The following is a 21,636-nucleotide window of genomic DNA, read 5'->3' on the forward strand; positions in this document are numbered from 1 at the left end:
ATCTCAAGGGAAATTAGAGATGAGCATTAAACATTGCCCACGTTCTGCACAAGGATAGAAAAAAATTAAGATGCCTTTTAGAAAACGGATAAAGCAGTAATTATCATTAGGTTCATTTGGTTCAATAAGTACAACCTATTTCCACATGACAATGAAAACAATGAATGCACAACATTACCCCACTTCAAAGGCTCATCTTGCATCAACAATATAACTGTTGTGCATTCCCAGTCAGTGTTTGGAACAGAAGCTCCCCTCTGCCTGTGGATCTGTGCATTTTGCAGGCTTTTCCTGTAAAGTGTCCTGTTTCTAAGTCAGACTCCATTTTCTCATTCACAAACAATCTGCTGGAGGAACTCAGTGGGTCGAGCCACATCTGTGGGAGGAAAGGAATTGTCAATGTTTTAGGTTGAAACCCTGCATCCGTTCCTCCCACAGATGCTGCTCGACCCACTGAGTTCCTCCAGCAGATTGTCTGTTGCTCCAGATTCCAGTATCTGCAGTCTCTTGTGTCTCCATTTTCTTGTTTGTGTCTTTTTCCAAATGTTGTTTCTCAGACAAATCAAATACACGCTCAGCATAATGGGTGAGAAGTGCTTTTGTTTAACTACTTACGCAAACAAACCAATAGAGACACAAGAGACTGCAAATGCTGGAATCTGGAGCAACAATCTGCTGGCGGAACTCAGCAGGTCGAGCAGCATCTGTGGGGGGAGAGGAATAGGACACAGGGTTTCGACTCAAAACATCGACATTTCCTTTCCACCCCCACAGATGCTGCTCGACCTGCTGAGTTCCGCCAGCAGATTGTTAATTGTTAAGTAGCCTCTGCAGAAGACAAGATCCATTTAGTATATTAGCTACTTTTCCGCTAGTTGTCCTTATTCTGGAAATCAGTTTGAATGAACCGACATTCTTTCAAAATTTAGCATTAAAATAAACTCTTTTCCTAACATTATTGGTGAAAATATAACAAGTATGCAGTGTAATATATATTTAGTCTATGGTTGCTGCTCTCAAATCCAACAGACACTTGTTGGCAGTAGTATGGGGAGGGGAGAGGGGGGAACGGGAAGCAGAACTATTGTCTCTGGCTCAGTCCCAAGTATGAGGGCTTTTATTCAGGAGTTATCTACCTGAGGCCTCAACAACATCAGACATGACAATAAGATGCAACTGTCAAATCACATATTCATCTCTCATCCTCAATTTCCTTTACATTTCTTTCTTTACCCCTTCTAACGACCCCGATGGGATTTGTATGGGCGTTGTGTACTCTCTGCTCTCTCTTTCTATCTGCTGAGGAAGGCGAAACAATGAAGGTGAACTTATCCTCGTATTCCTCGCAGTTGCGAAATCCATCGATCAACAGCTTGAGTGGCTCTGACTCTGCTTCTCCAGATCCTCATTCAGAGAACTGGAAGTGTAGGTTCAAGGATGTAATCCTATGGAAGGAGGGTGGGACAGGGCTGGGCGGGCAGGGCTGGACTGCAGCAGACATTGATTGCTGCCATACCATTTCTGTTAACTTTGATGTGCCAATTACATCAAGTCACACAGCATGGAAACAGACCCTTTGGCCCACCAATTCATGCTGACCATCCACACTAATCCTATCTTATTCCCATTTTATTCTCCCCACATTCCCATCGACTCCCCCTAGATTCCACCACTCATATACACATTTACAGTGGCCAGTTAACCTACCAACTAGCATGGTTTGGGGACGTGGGAGGAAACCAGAGCACTCAAAAGAAACCCACATGGTCACAGGGAGAATACGTGAACTTCACACCCGAAGTGAGGATTGAACCTGGATCGCCGAAGCTGCGAAGTAGCTGTGACACTCCAGTTTACAGAGTCGCTCATCACCAGAACTATCAAGCAAGCTCCATGAACTTGCATGGCTGACAGTGAGGAGTATAGCTGGAGTCTCAGTCCCATGGCACACCGGCCTCGAGACAGATGTGGTGGGATTAAGACTGCCATCCCTCTCCTGAAAGGTGTGGTTTCTGAGAGGGTGTGAATACCTGTGAGACACTGTCACTATGCCATTGTTATGCCTGCATTTGAGCAAGGGGTCATGTGACCAAAGACAGCTTTTATTTTATACAAAATTCGCCTCTTCACCACCCCTCCTTCTCTCCCCGACTCCAAAATCCTTATTTGCATCTCAACCTTCCATTTTCGACATAATATGGTGACCTGTTACAATGATTGTACGACTTTTCAATCGACATATGACTCCTCTGAAGTAATTGCCATCACTCTGCCAAACTCCAATAAGTTGCCCTTCCGAGAGCACCTCTTTCCTGCAGTCAGATCAAGAGTCACTGCACCATGGATTGGTCCAGTTCATCTCAGGACTTAGCTGCAGCCCACCCTCCCCTCTCTCTTTCATCTTCAGCATCTTGATGTCAGACTTATCTTGCTCTCCGCAATAACCCCTAGGGTGTCAGGATTTTCAACACCATGAAAAGAACAGAACAAAGGAGTGAAGACTTTCTTTGGAGGGAAATAAACAATCATCGTTTTGGGTCGAGACCCTTCATCAGGACCCTTCGTCATGTGTCCTGATGAAGGGTCTCGACTTGAAACGTTGACTGTTTATTTCCCTCCATAGATGCTGCCTGACCTGCTGAGTTCCTCCAGCATTTTGCCTGTGTTGCTCCAGATTCCAGCATCTGCAGAATCTCTTGTGTCTACGTGAAGACTTTCTTCTTGCTAACGGAACAACTTCCACTACCAGACTGTTTCATATCCACAGGGCGTCCCAAAGCACTTCACAGCTAATGAAACACTTTGAAAGTACAATCATTGATGGTTCATATGCAAATGAGGTAGGTCAATTGTCACATACAAAGGAAGATTCCACAACTGGTCAGTAAGGTGATTGACTAGTGTGTCTGGTACTAGTTGAGGGGAAGAACCTTGGTAGTAATGGCCATGAATTTCCAACTTTGGAGCCTCCAGTAATACCGTGGGAACATTCACACCCAACTGAATGGGCAGGGTTTGATATTTCAAACCTGCCCGTTCGCCTATCACCTCCCAGCTTTTAGCACTACTTCCACTCTGCCCTCCTCTATCTACCTATCACCCCTGCTCACCTGGATCCATCTACTGCTTCTTAGCTCTTGCTCCACCCCTTCTATCTTTCAATCCAGATTGAGGGGCTCGACTTGAAATGTTGACTCTCCATTTCTCTCCACAGATGCTGCCTGACCCGCAGAGTTCCTCCACCGTCTTGTGTGTTGCTCCAGGATCTGCAGTCACTTGTGTATCCTCTTAATACTTCATGTGATGGACAGCACCTCTACAAATGCATCACCTCCTCTGTTAACTGGCGTGGGGGAAGAGTTGAGGCCTGGGGTAGACCAACATAGTGGGCTGAAGGGCCTGTACTGTGCTGTAGTGTTCTATGATCTCTATGTTCTATGACCAGACTGAATGGTGGGGCAGACCTGAGAGGCTTTTTACTGAAGAGTTCCGGATTTGAAATGTTAACCACTTCTCTTTCCACAGTTACGGTCTGACCTGCTGAGTGTTTTTATTCGATGTAGCAGGTGACTTACTCCTGCTCCTGTTTTCTTGTGTTCTTGTGGATACCGCACAGCAGTACAAGTCAAAAATGAATGGGAATCTCAAGATAATAAGATTTAATCAATGCTGCAAGAATCTTCATAGTTACCTGATCTTTTGACACCTGCTCTTCACAGCACTATAGTTTGGAAGAGAAAGCATTTAAGAAGTTTTACAATACTTTGCTAGATTCAAGTTTTCTCTTAGTCGTAGAGTCATAGAAAGATACAGCACAGAAATAGGCCCTTTGGCCCATCGAGTCCATGCCATCAACCACCTATCCTGTATTTTTTATCCATTTTTTCTTTCTTCTTATCAACACCCCCCAGACTCACCTGTACACTAACTGGTAATGAATAGATCTGCCGAGAGCAGCTTGCAAAGAGTCACCACACTCTGGGTGCCATTTGCAGTAGCCGATTAACCTACCAACCCACACGTCTTTGGGATGTGGGAGGAAACTGTAGCACTCAAAGGAAACCCACAGGTTCACAGGGAGAAAGTGCAAACACCACAGAGATGGCACCTAAGGTCAAGATTGCACTGGGTCTCTGGTGGTGGGAGGCTGCACCACTTCCGAGGCACTTTGAGCATTGACAAGTGGATCACATTTTCTGGTGGCACTCCATGCTGGAAACAAGCATTCCCTGGTCAGCAGGATAAAGCCAGAAACATCTCCTTCTCTTCTGGCTCAACATAAACCCCTCAGGTGTGTTCAAGAAAGCTCCCTCCACTGCACCAGTTTTCCAGTTTCTACACCAACCATCACATTAGATTAAAGGAAGGGCCAGGTTTGATGCTGAGAGACAGCTTCCTTAGGACAGAATGTCTTGAACAGGGGCACCCTCTCAGGACAAGGGGCCAGTCAATTAGGATTGAGATGAGGAGAAACAGGTTTATCAAGAGCACCACACAAAAGTGCTGGAGGAACTCAGCGGGTCAGGCAGCATCTGTGGAAGGAAAAGGACAGTAGACGTTTCAGGTCAAGACCCTTCAGCTGGACTGTTCCTCCAGCCAGTCATACCCACTGAGTTCCTCCAGCGACATAGGTAACGTGGAGATTCTTGCAGTCTCTTGCTCGGCAGTGACCTTCTTGATTAAATGCAGACGTCTCAGTTAAGGGCTTTGCCATAATGTATTGTCTGTTTCCCTTTGATAAAACAAGGTAATGGTGATGAGACGGCCTTGTTCCAAGCATTTTACCAATAAGGACTCCATTGGAGTTAGCTTTCCTTAGTCCCATCTTACCGGTCACACCTTTTCAGAGGTTTGTGTCCTATCCAACCTTGGTATTGAAGTGATATTGGTGTTGAGTTTTTCAGGTAGAAAGATAGAATTCAGCTAGAAAATTTTTTCAACAGAAAGAGTCCTGGCAATATTTTACAAGAACACTCTCGAGGGCCTGAGTTATGGGGAGAGGGTGGACAGGCTTGGAATTTATTCCTTGGAGCAAAGGATACTGAGAGGTGACCTCATAGAGGTGTATAAAATTATAAGAGGCATAGATGAGGTGAATGCACCTAGTTTTTTCCCCAGTGAAAAGGACTCAAAAACCAGAGGGCATAGGTTTACGGTGAGAGGGGAAAGATTTAAAAAGGACCTGAGAGGCAACGTCTTCACGTAGAGGGTGGTGTGTATAAGGAACGAGCTGCCAGGGAAAGTCATTGAGGCAGGTACAATAACAACATTTCAGAGACATTTGGATAAGTATATAGATAGGAAAGATTTAGAAGGATACGGGCCAAATGTGGGAAAATGGGACTAGCTTAGGTTTGCACCTTGGTCAGCATGGATGAGTTGGGCTGAAGGGCCTGTTTCCATGCTGTATTACTCTATGATTCTGAAGAGACTACTGGAGCACTTTGTGTGTTGCTCCAGATTCGAGCATTTGCAGTCCTTCTTGTGTCTCCATTCATCAAGAGCACCGTAACTCTTACTATTCACTAGTTCAGAGATCTGTGGCTTTTCAGTGAATGGGTACATTCTAGGATGGGATCTATAAGGTTTTGGACATTGAGGGAATCAGTGCATAAGGGAAAGTGGAGAATGAGCCACGACCTTACCAAACGGCAGAGTAGGCTTGGAGATGTCTGCTCCTGCTTCCTTTTGTCCGTTCTTCAGCCCAGGGCTGCGTTGTGCTGCAGAACATCAGCTGTGCAGGATTGGCCAAGCCCATTGAATTTGAATCTTCGATATCAGCTGTTTGAGTAAATCCTGTTCTATTGGTCGGGGTTGGACCTAAGGCCAGATGTCAGTGTGCTACTCCATTGCACCAATCAAGCATTAAATGGGAATAGAGCAGAATAAAGAAGGCCGTAAAGCTGGTCTGTCTAAATGGTTTATAGTTCCTCTCACAGCCTGTACATCAAATCTGAATACAGACCTCCTATCTGTTACATATGGACTTAGCAATGACAAGCACAGGCAATTATCTCCATCTAGCTTGCCATCTACAGACAACAGACTTCAGTACAACCACAAGCATCATTTAACCAAATCCCTTAGCCACATAATGTCTTGGGAAAACCATATAACAGAGAAGTAGAATTTGTGGTCATTTAGGAATATTGGGAAATGCTTCTCCACCTCCCAAAAGTAATCAAGCAAAGGTCAAGGCCATGTTTTCTAAAATACAGCCAGAACCTCATTCTGTGGCTCAATGGTACATTGAATCAAGAACAAAGACTGCTAAATCTCATGTAGGCCCTAAAATGTTGCACCAAACCCCCCTGGGATGTTGGCAATCCTTAGGATTCCATCCATCAAAATGGCATCAGTTATCAACATCATGGGCGGCATCCTTTGGTTTACTGCTACAGTAACAACAAATGTCAAGTGGTAAGAATGACGAAGGGCAAAGGTCACATCTCCCATGACCTACATGATGCCCACACCCCTGCTCCATCACCCCAAACTTCCAACCTCATCATTGCTCTGTAAGTTTCACCTGCTGCAAAATTCACCCTTGAAGTCAATGGAATGAATTTTGGATGCAGACTACAAAGCAGTGATGTGACTTAGAGTCATAGGGTCATAGAGCAATACAGCACGGATACAGGCCCTTCTGCCCAACCAGTCCATGCCGACCACGATGCCCACCCAGCTAGTCCATACCCCTCCAAGCCCTGCCCCTCCATGTACCTCTCCAAGTGCTTCTTAAATGGCACTATTGTACCTGCTTCAACCACTTCCTCTGGCAGCTCGTTCCATATACTCATCACCCTCTGCGTGAAAAAGTTGCCCCTCCGGTCCCTTTTAAATCATCCCCTTCTCACCCGAAATCTATGCACCCTAATGCTGGACTCCCCTACCCTGGGGAAAAAACTGTTACCATCCACCTTACCTATGTCTTTCATAATTTTAAACACTTTGGTAAGGTCGCTCCTCATTCTTCTATGTTCCAAGGAATTGGAACTATGTTCCTAGTGAGGCCAAATTCTCATGAGACCTACTACATGAGGATGAATGTCTGGGCAATTATCTGTGCAGGAAAGTCCCGGGTCCATTCATTGGTATTTGCTGAACTGCTCAGTCTCATCTGAGGAGCCAATGGATGCTGCACTTGGACCCAGTGACTTCAAGTTACAACCACAACAGTTCCAACTGACAATCACAATCTTGCTATTATATGTGTTCATCCGTCCATGCAAGTACATGGTGTATCTGTGTGTGTGTGTGTGTGTGTGTGTGTGTGTGTGTGTGTGTGTATGTGTAAATGTGTATTATTGTGCGCTTCTGTCTGTGTGTGGTATGTGTGTGTATTATTGTGCACTACTGTGTGTGTGTGTGTGTGTGTGTGTGTGTGTGTGTGTGTGTGTGTGTAGCCGCAGCTGTGCAAGTATGCAAGTATGTACACGTGAGCACATCTTAAGCATACATGTGAGTGATCATGTGCATGTATCAGTGTGTGCAAATGTGCATTATATATACATGTGCATGTATGTACATTGGTGTTTTGTTTTGTGTCTGCACGTGTGTGCATAATCAGCACACATGTATTATACACCTTCATGTGTGTGTGTGTGTGTTTGTGTGTGTGTGTGTGTGTGCTCCTGTGCACATGTGCATGTGTGTGCACACTTGACGAAGATCAGCCAAGGTAAACCCATGAGCAAGTGTCCCAGATTCAGAAGTTAGCCCCTCAGACAGGGATTCCAAAATGAGGGCTCAACTCATGAAAAGGGGGATGGGTGGGACGACTGTGGTGCTAGTGCGATGCACGCAGCTGCTTGTTGGGGCCACAAGGTGCATCTCACCAAAGAGCAGCGTTCCCAAGGGGGTCTCCAGATCTGCTATGATCCCGCACAGATCTTCACATGGAGCAGACCAATGACGAGGTGCTGACCAACACCTACAATGTTGCAATTTACTAAGGAATTCCAGAACAAAACTCAAAGCCATGTAGGAACAAACGCAAGATGAGCCCTGACTTTGCACAGCTGGTGGCATTCAGCAAACCCAAACAGAGAGAGGTCACAGTACATGCTGCCGAGTAAAATCAAACTAAAAAGCTGCAGATGTTAGAAATCTGAGATTAAAACAGAGAATGCTAGAAACACCCAGCAGGTCAGGCAGCATCTGTGGAGAGAGAAACAGTTAACGTTTCAGGGACGGGACTCTGCATCAGACCCATTCCTCCCTAGGACCAGCAATTCTGGTTGGATATATTCCCGGAGATTTCTCAACAGCTTACAATAGTTTTAAATGCATGAATAAGACTGAAAAAATAGAGTCATAGAGTCACAGAGCACGGAAACAGGCTCTTCGGCCCAACTGGTCCATGCCGACCAAGATGCCCTATCCAAGCTCGTCCCATTTGCCAGCATTTGGCCCATAACTTTCTAAACCTTTCCAATCCATGTACCTGTCCAACTGTCTTTTAACAGTTGTGGATCTGGGTGGGACGTGAGGGGGCGAGGGCAAAAAGTTGCAAAGATTTAGTTGAGATGCCTATTCATTATGGTGCAAGAGAAACCACAGGTGAGAGGTTTCCTCTCCAACACAAAATACTTATAATTTCTATCACTGGCTCTATGATATTGCTCCCAGACCACCTATAAGCTCCTGGGTAACCTGTGATTGGTCGGCAGGCCAGGGGGCAGATGCAGTGTGTTGGACAGAGTGGTGATGAGTGGGTTCTGGACAATGCTCCTTCTCCTTGGGTGGAGAGGTGGGTGGGTGTTGATGGAGCCTGCAGACTGCCTGAGAGCAGGCCATGTCTTCACCTTCCTCAGGTATGGAACAGTTAGGCCAAGATGACAAAAAGAAACAAGAAAAAGGCAGGAAACCAAAATGCTGGAGCTTAGTAATGATGGAATCTCAGAACCTACAAATAGAATCTGTACCTTTAAGGAGGGAGGTTGAGAAAAATAAAAGGAAATATCGGAACAGTTGTAGAAAAGATTGACTGCACTTAGAGAGTTCGGTACAGGTCCAGTCACCACACTACAAGTAGGATGTCAAAGTCAAAGTCGAGTTTTTTGTCATATGCACAAGTACATGTGTGCACAGGTGCAATGAGAAACTTACTTGCAGCAGCATTGCAGGCACATAGCATCAGAGATACAACATTCACAACAAAAACATAAATTATACAAAATTATACAAGAAAGAACACAATTAGAACAAAAAAATCCATTGTAAAGTGGTTATAGTGTTGCGATACTGAGGTAGAGTTTAGGGTTGTACAGGTTGGTTCAAGAACTGAATGGTTGAAGGGAAGTAGCTGTTCTTGAACCTGGTGGTGTGGGACCTCAGGCTTCTGTACCTCCTGCCCGATGGTAGCCGCGCAAAAATGACGTGACCCGGATGGTGGGGATCTTTGATGATCTTAGATGCGGTAGCAGTAGAGACAGTGCAGAAGAGATTCACCACAATGTTGCCTGGAATGGAGGGCTGTGGTTATAAGGAGAGATTGGATAGGCTGGGTTTATTCTCACTGGAACACAGGAGGCTGATGGGTGACCTTATAGAAGTTTATAAAATTATGAGGGGCACAGGTTTAAGATGAAAGGGGAGAAATTTAACTAAGTTTTTTTTAATACAGAGGGTGGTGGTTAACGAGAACGGGCTGTCAGAGGAGGTGGTGGAGGCAGATACAATTTCAATGTTTAAAAGGCATTTGGACACGTACTTGAATAGGAAAGGCATGGGGGATATGGGCCTAATGCAGGCTGATGGGATTAGCATAGAGAGGCACTACAGTCAGCATGGAGGAAGTGGGCTGAAAGGGCTCGTTTCTATGCTGTACACTTTAGTGATTCTAGCAGCAAGAGGAAATTCAGATCCTCAAATTACTTATGATATTCAATTGAAATTGGAATAAATAAACGAAGAACAGGTCCATCACTCTACCAATGGACACTATGGATAATTAACATCGATTGGTGATATATCAATCATTTGCAGTAATGTCATCACAAAGTTGGTCAAGTTGGCAAGTCTTACCTTCAATCGTGGTGTCAGCCAACACTGAGGACAGCAAGGCCGTTAAGAAGACAAATGCTGGCATCATCAAGTGAGTAGGTAACAGCATCCTTGGCAATGACATTTAACACTGGCCTGGAAGCCAAAGCCAGTCCCAGTGTAACAGTGTGTCTTCAGATTGGATTCACTTCAAGTCTGGAGACAGAAGACAAAATGTACAAGGTTAAAACTCTGAGCATTTCAGCAAATAAGTACCTGTCAAAAGCCCCAGTTTGATCCAGCGATTTTAAATTTATGGTGAATGGGATTGAACAACCCAAGCACTCAGGTGCAGGCCTGAGACCAGGAACAAGATCCAGCCTTAATGATGGCTCTTGCTCTCCTAAATATAAAAGTCACATGTGAAAAGAATTTTGACAGAGTCCACCATCTTCCGAATGAGCCAGGACTCGAAGAACACAAATCTCCTTGATTAGTGTTAAGTGTAATTGTAAATTTGAGCAAGGAACTATATTACTGGGTGTAAGTACACCATTTATTGCTTATATTACAACACTCACTGGTGCATTATGTTCTGTGCACGTTATGTCACTCATCAGTACAGGGGACTGAGTCCAGAAGATTAAACACTTTGTGAAGCAAAAATCTGAGTCTGGAAATTTAATTAATAAGCAGTGCTCTGGAAAAAAATAAAACATGCTACAATTTGGAAGTAATTTGGCATTGTCCCTTGTATAGTTCCAACTAGGCCAGCTGTAACATGCAGAAAACAAAACTGTCATACCAGAGTACGTTTTCCAAGCAAGAAATTTAAACTTTAGTTTATTCATTATAGGACATGCCATCACTGACAATGCTGATACTAATTCTCCATCCCTAATTGTCCCTGAAGGCAGCTTAAGATTCAACCACATGAGCTGGGTCTGAAGTCACATGCAGACCCAGAATGCGTAAGGATGACAAATTTGCTTCCCTGAAGGACAATAGTAAACCAGATGGGTTTTACAACAATCTGCCAATTTAACATTTACCATTGCTAACTAGCTTTTTCTAAAAAAAAATCTTCTTTAATTACTTGAATCTGAATTCCTCCCTGGTGGAATCTGAATTCATGCTTGGTACCGAGTAAAGGGAGTTCAGAACTCTTCTACATATGTTGGTATTAAATTATTAATGACTGCTGTTTGTGGGTACAGATCCACACAGAATGTGGCTGGTGGAAAGGTTTGGAATCTGGACAGGGGTTTGGAGCCCAGGGTAAGGTCTTGGAGCCTAACCAAGAGTCTGTAGTCTGGCTAGGGGTCTGGATTCTGGAGCAAGGGTTTGGAGTTCAGGTAGGAGTTTGGAACCAAAGCCATGCATCGAGCATTCCGTTTCTGAGGAAGGTCACCCTTCTCTTTGAAGAGAAAACACTTCAGCTTGTCCACAAGCTCCAGAACTTCATTTGTTACCTCAGATCATTGACAGACCGAGTACCCATCCCTGCACCTTACACAGTGAATCAGCCATTTTTAATACAGAAGGATGTAGCAAAATGACAATGTCCTTTCCATTGAAAGCAGATTTATTAATATCTCATGGGCAAAAGCTAGTGTCAGGATCGATAGAAATCACAGGCTAAGGATAATACAGTAGCCAAGATGAGAAGGGACCTGGTTTTTAAAACTATTCAGTTTTATAAATCCTTTCCTGCAGTTTAATTGTGAGGTTTAACTTCTGATATATTTTCCATTTCAGGCTGTAAGAGACAGCTAGCTCGTATGCAGAGTACACCAGTCCCTGTGAATAAAATCCATCAGAGAATGAAGGCTGCTGAATGGATGAGTCAGAAACTCATGAATAAAAAAACACTAAATGCAGCTTGCCAGCTCTCTCTTTTCAGGTTACACGTGAGGTCAAGGTGAAGATTCACATCCATTCACTGAATGGTCTGACAGTACTCAGGGAGATAAATGACCTGGCTGATTCAGCATTTGGCATTCTGGCCCAAGATCATTCATTATCATTGAACCGCCCACCATAATAATAGCTAAAATCTAATAATACTCCAAAAAAAAGTCTGGTCAGGTTCCTGCAGTTGGAAGTTCATCAATATACAAGACCTGGGCAAATGAAACAGACGTGATCCTGTTTCTCAGCAGCACATTCCAGAGAGCTGGAGCCCATGTTTAAATGTTAAATATGCAAATCTTCATGTGAGAATATCTTGCATCGGGCATCAACTCTTCAGCCCATCTGGGTTTGATGTAGGAACAGGAGCAGAATGTTCAGAAGCCCACGCCATTGTTCAATCAGATCACAGATGATCCATTCATCCATTATAGATTATCCGCATATCCAACAGAACCCTGTTAAAAGTTCCAGCCCTCCTAGACACAGTTTCGTACAGCAGAGATCCAGAATTCTGCTGCTCACTGTAGGAAGTGAGGCTTCCTAAATTCTCACCTAAATTATCAATATATCCCCACACTCTTGATCCTCCCTTCAGTGGAAATGGCTTCTAAGTCATGCATTATGAAGGGATTTATATATACAATACCAGAATGTCTACTTAGCTCAACTAATCTAAGGTGTTTGTATTTCACTTGTAGCTTCTCTGAACCTTCCTCAAATAACTCTTCACCCTTTATTCCTTTTCTCTTGTGCTTATTGAGCTTCTGCTGAATGCATCTGCACAATTTGACTCATCTATGCCTTTTCTTCATGGCTTCCGCATTCTCACCACCGAACAGGTAACTTTCCTGCCAGACTGCTTGACAGGCAGCTTTTACTGACGGTCTCTGGTTTTGTTCTTCCCCAAAACTGTGTTGACTCTGAGCTACACCTTTCGTAAGTTCGAAGGTCTCTGTTAGGTCAGCCCTCATCCTTCACTTTGCAATAAAGAGAGCCTCTTTCCAGAATTGCAACCTCTCACTTATTGTTCCATCCTTGTAAACCTACTGCACCTCTTCAATGCCTCTTGTCCTGACCGGAACTGGACACACGAATTCAAATATGGTCAAACTAAGGTTTAACTTCTCTACCTTTCAGTTCTGGCTCAATTGAAGCAAATCTTGGTGCATTTTTGTCTTTTTTGTTGTATTACTTTATGTCAATACTTTCAGTGGTTTACTTATTTGTGGTCTGCAATCACTTTGCTCCTGTGCTCCACTTAGATTCTTTTTTTCCTCAGTAAATTGTGATTTTCTTTGCCATAAGGCAACACTTCACACTTCTCCATGCTGAAGATAAGTGCCACTTACATGCCCAGTTTATGACTATCTTCTTGTAAATTGCTACACTCCTCGTTTTTCACAGCACCTTCCTTGCCCTCTTGTTCCAACTTGGAATTTGTTCCATAGTTAAGATTTTGTTCTTGTTTCCAAAGTTGAAAACATTAATATAGACCATAAGACCATGAGACATAGGAGCAGGATTAGGCCATTCGGCCCATCGAGTCTTCTCTGCCATTCAATCGTGGCTGTTTATTTTTCCCTCTCAACCCCATTCTCCTGCCTTCTCCCCGTAACCTTTGACACCCTTACTAACCAAGAACCTATCAACCTCTGCTTTAAATATACCCAATGACTTGGCTTCCACAGCCGTCTGCGTCAATGAATTCCACAGATTCAACACCCTCTGGCTAAAGAAATTTCTCATCTCTGTTCTAAAGGGATGTCCTTTTATTCTGAGGCTGTTCCCTGTGGTCCTAGACTCTCCCACTACAGGAAACATCCTCTCCACATCCACTCTATCCAGGCCTTTCAATATTTGGTAGATTTCAATGAGATCCCCCCTCATCCTTCTAAACACCAGCAAGTACAGACCCAGAGCCATCAAACACTCCGCGGGATCATTCTTGAAAATCTCCTCCGGACCCTCTCCAATGGCAGCACATCCTTCCTTAGATGTTGGGCCCAAAACTGCGCACAATACTCCAAATATGGTCTGACCAATGCCTTATAAAGCCCCAGCATTACACACTTGCTTTTATCTTCTAGTCTCCTCGAGATGAATGCTAACATTGCATTTGTCTTCCTTACTACTGACTCAACCTTCAAGTTAACCTTTAGGGAATCCTGCACTAGGACTCCCAAGTCCCTTTGCACCTCTGATTTCTGAATTCATTCCCCCTTTATAAAATAGTCTACGCCTTTATTCCTTCTACCAAGGCGCATGACCGTACACTTCCCTGCGCTGTATTCCATCTGCCACTTCTTTGCCCATTCTCCCAACCTGTACAAGTCCTTCTGCAGACTCCCTGCTTCCTCAACACTACCTGCCCCTCCACCTACCTTTGTATCATCCACAAACTTGGCCACAAAGCCATGAATTCCGTCATCTAGATCATTAACATATAACGTGAAAAGTAGCGGACCCAACACCGACCCCTGTGGAACACCACTATTCACCAGCGGCCAACCAGAAAAGGCCCCCTTTATTCCCACTCTTTGCCTCCTGCCAGTCAGCCAGTCTTCTATCCATGCTAGTACCTTTCCTGTAATAGCATGGGCTCCTGTCTTGTTTAGCAGCCTCATGTGTGGCACCTTGTCAAAGGCCTTCTGAAAATCCAAGTAAACAACTCTACCAACTCTCCTTTGTCTATCCTGCCTGTTACTTCCTCAAAGAACTCCAACAGATTTGTCAGGCAAGATTTCCCTTTAAGGAAACCATGCTGATTTTGGCCTATTTTATCATGTGCTTCCAAGTACACCAAAACCTCATCCTTAATAATGGACTCTAACATCTTACCAACCACTGAAGTCAGACTAACTGGCTGATAGTTTCCCATCTTTTGCTTCCCTCCCTTCTTAAAGAGTGGAGTGACATTTGCTACTTTCCAGTCCTCTGGAACTATTCCTGACTCTAGTGATTCTTGCAAGATCACTACTAGTGGCTCCACAATCTCTTCAGCTACCTCCTTCAGAACCCCGGGGTGTAGTCCGTCTGGTCCAGGTGACATTTCCATCTTCAGACCTTTCAGCTTTCCAAGCACCTTCTCCTTAGTAACAGTGACTAAACTCACTTCCGCTCCCTGACTCACTCGAATTCCTGGCATGTTGCATGTTCCACAGTGAAGACTGATGTAAAAGCCGTATAAGTTATGAACAACATTACAAATATAATAAATATAAGTTGTGAACAACAATGGCTGAGCTTTGATCCTTGCAGGATCCCACTTTCCAACAACTACTTTGCTTCTCCTGCTCATGACTTCTGTTTTTTGTCTTGTCATCAGCCAGCTATCTATTCTGCTATTCATATTTAACTCCACATCTGAACTAAACAAATCAGCTTGATATGTGTCAATTTATCAAAGACGTATGGAAATCTAGATATGTTACATTTACAACATTACCCTTGTTGACTCTCTTTGTTTGGATTCATTGAGGCTGATCAATCAATATTTTCCATTTTGCAGTACCTGTTGACTGTAGAATCAAATATTGTTGCTTTTTGTTGATTGGTTCCTCATGCAAGAAGGCTACTCAGCCCATTAAGTCTCTACTGACTGTTGGAACAATCCCCACTTATATCCTTGTAACCGCTCCTCTCACGGCCAAAAACTCCTACTATGCACCTATACTACTGGCAACTCACAGTGGCCAACCATCAACTAGCAAAGCTTTGGGATGTGGGAAGGAACTGGAGCACTTGGAGGAAACCCACCCGGTTGCAGGGGGAACGTGTAAATCCCACACAGACAGCACTGGAAGTCAGGATCGAACCTAGGTCACTAGAGCTGTGATGTAGCAACTCTATTTGATGAACCACTGTGGTATCTATTTTTACAGTTTAATGGACATGTTCTATCCCTTCTTAAGTAGTGTTATAAAGTTAGTAATCCACAATGCATCTGTGCCTAAACTTCCTTCAACTGAATTATTGAACATGCCTCTGCCCTAGATTCGAATAGATTGTGCAGATGTAATCTGTCAGGACCCAGGGATTTATCCCACTGAGATGAATTAGTTTATTTAACATTTTGCATTTTTCTATGTACCATATTGTTCCTAAGTTCATCTTCCACACCCGCCTCACCTGCCTCCTGTTTAATGTTGAAACTAAATAATGATACCTAGAAATTATTGCTTGTCATTTTCTCTTGTCTGTACCTTAGAGGCTCGGTTCCAAAAAGGATGCCTTTACTGCATTCTTAACTGATCCAGGAAAATGTAGTGCAAGAGCCATTCCATGATTAAAGTGTGCAATCTCAGTTGGCTCTCCAACATAATACTGAGGGACATATAGACGGTCACAAGTGCGGTACTTTGGAGGCAATGCTGAATTGACTGTAACTCCACCTCAAAACTTCCAAAAGGGCAGGAAGTCCTCATATTTCTCATATATTCTTATGGCATAGCAAGCTATTCATCCCTGCAAAGTCTATCCTGGCTCTCAAAACATACCCATTGCCCCAGATTATTATTTTATAACCTATTCTCTTTCATGTACCTATCAATTCCCTCTGATTCTCCCATTACCCACCCACGCTACTGGTAATTTACAGTAGTCAGTGATCCAGTAAGTGGGATGTGGGAGGAAACCGGAGCACCCGATGGAAACCCACACAGTCACAGGGAGAACGTGCACTGCACCTGAGGTCAGGACTGAAGCCAGGTCTTTGGATCTGTGAGACAGCTGCACTACCTGCTGTGCCAGTGTGCTGCCCTGTATCTGGACAAATAGAAAACCCACAAATGACTACTCATGGAACACGCGACTTACAAAGTGTTGGGTGCTGTGCTTTACCATCCATTTACCCCAACATAAGGTACTTGGTAAGGTAAGGTACTTGGGCATTTTCTGGAGGGTTCTGTACCCCAAATATGGAACACATTATGTCACATTTTTCTGTGTCACATAGACCAATTTCAATGAAAATGCAAACACAGATGAAAAATAGGGACTGCATTCAACACACACCAAGACATTAGTTTTCAATCCATTGGGAATGTGGGGAGAATAAAATGGGATTAGTGTCGGTGGGCACTTAACGGTTGGTGTTGAAATGGGCCGAAGGGCCTGTTTCCATACTGTATAACTCTATGATTCAATGATTCAACAGCTTCAAGCACTTTCCCAGCTGCCGATTAATTTGAAACGTGAAATGCAAAATAAATGCACGGCTTTGCTGTTAATGGCTCGTGAATTCCAAATGAGATTTCCAATCAGTTACAAACATAACTAAAGAAAGGAAATCAACTTGAATGGTTTCAAGTAACCTAACACCAAATGTAATCTTTGCCCCTTCTCTAGTCTCTCACTCACTCTACAGTGACTACACTTCGGACATTAGAATATAAGAGTGGGGCCATCATGTTGCAACTTTACGAGACACTGGTTAGACTGCACTTGGAGTACTGTGTGCAGTTCTAGTTGCCAAACCATAGGAAAGATATGGTTGTGTGGAGGGAGTGCAGAAGAGATTCATCACACAAAGCGCTGGAGGAACTCATTGGGTCAGGCAGCATCTATGGAGGGAAATGGACAGTTGACATTTTGGGTTGAGACCCTTCACCTGGACTCTCAGATAAAGTCTAAGACGAAGTCCAGGTGAAGGGTCTCGACCCAAAATGTTCACTGTCCATTTCCCTCCATAGATGCTGCCTGACCCACTGAGTTCCTCCAGCACTTTGTGTGTTGCTCCAGATTCCAGCACTGCAGTTTCTTGTGCATTCATCAGGATGTAGCCTGGATTAGAGGACTTTAGTTATGTGGAGAGATTAGATAGACTGGGCTTGCTTTCCCTGGAGTGGAGGAGGGCAAGGGGTGACCTGATATAAGATTATGAGAGGCATAGACAAGGATTGGTGGATAGAATGTTGCTTTCTTTCAGTTCTCTGCAATTTAACCCAGAGTAGATTGTGCTTGTTCCTTATTTCTGAACTGAATCATGCTGACTACAGAAATCCACCAGGTACTTCCCGCCATGAGTCACCCCAAGAGGTCAGGCAGGCAACCTTGTTCCCAGGCCTCAGTCAATGTTGACTCAATTAAACTTTCAACAGGAAGCATTATAAAAAGATAATTACTTTCTAATGAGTCTTAGATCCTTGGAAACACCATCAATAATTCTCACTCAACCTCCAAGATTTGAAGCTTTTAGGATTCATAAACCTGAGGTCCAACACTCAGTCAGCATTTTCCATGATAGAGATCCGGTTACCATAGTAACAGTGATGTCATTAACATGGCAAACACATTGGAAGAAAGGGGCCTGAGACTCCATTAGGAGGAGAGACCGTGTTCAACTCAGTCATCTCAAGGCCCTGAACAGTCGTGACCATAATGGTCCATTTAGGAGTGCATGTGTGTTACTTTTGCTGCTTTCAACCAGGCCTTTGACTCAACTTTGAACACTTCACGTTGATTGGCTGCAAATTTCCCAGAAATCCAACACACTGCAGTCTAAGAGGGGAAAAAAAAACTGGCTAAAATCTGAAATAAAAAGAGAGGTGCATAAGAATGGGGTTAAGCTACATCTACCCACCCCCCGCCTGCTCTCTGTCCCAGACCCCCACCCACACACCACCGCCTGTGTGCGTCTGATAAAACAGGGAGCAAGCAAGAGAGAGAAGGAGATGAAGCAAAGTGAGAGGGAAAAGAAAGGGATGCACGTAGAGGGAGAGAGGGAAAGAGAGAGGGACAGGGAGAAGAAAAGAGGAAGAAGGTGAGGGTGACATGGTGAGAGAGGGATAGGGATCGAGAGAAAGAGAGAGATGGAAGGCAAGCGGGCAAAGGAAGTGGGACAGAGGGAGAAAGAAAGAAGGAAAAGAAGAGAGTGAGAAGAAAGCCAAGAATTCTAGTTGTAGACTAACATCCTTTGAACCTTAAGTCTACTTGTTGGTGATGAAGGTTTATGTCAGTGTGTGGGGCCACTCTTATTCTAGACTAAGGACAGTGGATCTCCCTCCACCAACCACCAAGCTGATGCCCTTGACTGCCTGAATCGCTGCTCACCTTGCCGTGGCAGAGCACCTCCTCACTTCAACTAGAAAATAAAGAGAATCTTTGCTTTCCAAACAGATGTTTCTTGACTCTTGGTCAAACAGCCTCTATCACTGATATTCTTGCAACTAAGAAGAAATAGTTTGCAAAAAAAGGGTAAATAAAATCAAAGGCTTTGAAATAATATGGCAGTGTTCATGACACTCTAAAGAACGGTGACTGAACAGACGTCAACACTTTACCTTTCCACAGGGCCAGTTCCAGATACAGGAGCATTGGGGAAGAGAAAGCATCGGGACCTAGGGATTTAGTCATGGGAGGATCAGGACCTAGGGAATTGGGTTGGGGTGGGAGGTAGGTGCTTGAATGGCAGGGGGTGTGGATTGGGGTCTCATTGTAGACCTTGTGGGAGGGATGTGACAAATAAGGGATTGTGGGTCAGGGTGAGCCAGGAGTCAAGGCCAAGGTGATCAGAGGGTCGGGCAGTTGGAAGGTTTTGGTAACACATTTGGGGCAGGGGAAAGTTAAAGACAGAAACTAATTAATAGGAAGTAACAATCGGAACTGCCAGAATACTCAACACGTCAGGCAACATCTGTGGAGAGAGAAACAGGATTGGTAGTTCAGGTTGACATGTTTTTCTCTCCACAGATGTTGTATGATTGGCTGAATTGTTACCCCATTCCCTGTTATTTTCTCAGATATCCAATATCTGCAATGCTTTGTTCTTCATAATTAATGGGACATTTAGTTAGATCCCAACCCTACAATGTGCACTGCAAACATATCTGTTTCAAGAGTGACTAACAAAGGGTGAACCCAAGACACCTGGGGCTAGAACATGCAAGTGTAGTTCACACCAGGAAGGATGCAGTCAAAATTCTGGAGTGAACTTTAATAAGCCAGGAAAGGCTTTTACCGCATTTCTCTAGAGTGAAGAAGGATTTTCAATAGCTTAGCATTGAAGTAAACAGAACAAGGGAACTAAATCCAATCATCCATTAATCCTTCAGTGAATCTTCTCCAGGACGGCAGGAAGTAGTGCTGGGATGACAAATCATTAATCTCTGCAATCCGAGGACAACCTTGGAGGATTGGCAAGCTTTAACTGACTTGGGTGTTGGCATTTGTACAAGGATACCACAGTAACACCCATTTTTCCACTGGAGGTTAACACTGTGACACAGAATTGGTCAATTCACAAGCACACACCAGAGTCCAATCACTTTTGCACTTTACAGTTGATTCCATTCCCACCATTAACCAGTGAAGCAATTGTCCTCTCATGCCCTCAATTAACACTCCATTGACCATCTTCCCTTTTTCCTTCCCACTCCGAGTCTGATTACTCAGAGTACTTTGATCAATATAAGATAGAGGAACAGGAGGAAGCCACTAAACCTTTCAAAGGTGTCTCAACCACCTTTTGCCCCCATTCCATTAATGCCCAAAGGCTTGTTGATCTCAGCCTACAAAACACTTGAGCCCTCCAGGTAAAGAATTCCAAAGATTTCCACCCTATGAGGGAAAACGTTTCTCATTGCAATCCTAAATGAACCCCTTATCCTGTTTTGCTGTGTTGCCTTGTTGGTACAATACCCTGCGCACATTCATATCCACTATCATTGCCGGAACTTGCGATGTACTAACAGTGGCAGTGGAGGTAATTCTGAGGGAGCAGCTGAGACTCACTTCAGCATGGTCAAGACAGATTAGCTCCATCTGCATCGCCAGAGCTGTCTGGCTCAGTGGTGAAGCCAGAGATGATTAGCTATGAAAATCAAAAATACTGCAAATCTAAAATAAAAATAGAAAATGCTGGAAGCACTCAGCAGACCAGGCAGCATGTGTGGAAAGTGAAATAGTTAATATTTTGGGTCTGGGATCCTGATGCTTGTTCTCAGGAAGGGTAACAGTCCTGAAGTATTAAATGCTTGTCTTTTTGCAGATGCTGCTTGACCTGCTGAGTGTTTCTAGCATTTTCTATGATTAATAATGACCCCGGTCTCAACCTCCGAGCTCGTTTCTCAGGTGCAGTATTCTAGATGGACACATTGGAAGGGCTTCAGCCCTCGAACCATCCCCTACTCCTTGTGAGTTTTATAACACAGTGGAAAAGCAAAGATGAGACGGGAGGAGGCTCTGTGCTCCCTGAAGTATTTGAACGGCTTTCCCTCCCCACCATCAGGCACGGTAGTGGTGGGCAGGCACAGTAGTGTAGCGGTTAGCGTAATGCTATTACAGCACCGGCAAGCCGGGTTCAATTCCTGCTGCTGTCTGTAAGGAGTTTGTATGTTCTCTCTGTGTCTGTGTGGGTTTCCTCTGGGTGCTCCGGTTGTCTCCCACATTCCAAAGATGTGCAGGTTAGGAAGTTGTGGGCATGCTGTGTTGGTGCCAGAAGCATGGCGACACTTGTGGGCTGCCCCCAGAACACTCTACGCAAAAGATGCATTTCACTGTGTGTTTCGATATACATGTGACTAATAAAGATATCTTATATCCGGTAAGGGGAAGAGGGTATTAAGCTGAGCACTCTCAACTAATCATTCAAACAAGCTGAGGTCTAGTAAGTGATAGATCTGATTTCATCTCCTGTATTCATCAGACTAATGATAGTTGAATGCATTAGTAGCCATGCCAGTCAGTATTAACTTACGGGACTATCTGCTTAGAGTGACAATTCCTTATTCCACTAAA

At 44.1% G+C, this 21,636-nt stretch overlaps 1 protein-coding gene across 1 annotated transcript in view; it reads right to left on the reverse strand.

Moving 5' to 3' along the window:
- LOC127582347 (receptor-type tyrosine-protein phosphatase delta-like) overlaps window positions 1-21,636 on the reverse strand; it is a 439,637-nt gene that overhangs the window by 302,488 nt on the left and 115,513 nt on the right. Inside the window, exon 2 of the mRNA XM_052037503.1 lies at window positions 10,030-10,203. Coding sequence (XP_051893463.1) covers window positions 10,030-10,132 — 103 coding nt within the window. The 5' untranslated portion in view covers window positions 10,133-10,203. The remainder of the gene's footprint in view (window positions 1-10,029; window positions 10,204-21,636) is intronic.

This window comes from Pristis pectinata, chromosome 24 (assembly GCF_009764475.1).
Source record: "Pristis pectinata isolate sPriPec2 chromosome 24, sPriPec2.1.pri, whole genome shotgun sequence".
Taxonomy (NCBI): domain Eukaryota; kingdom Metazoa; phylum Chordata; class Chondrichthyes; order Rhinopristiformes; family Pristidae; genus Pristis; species Pristis pectinata.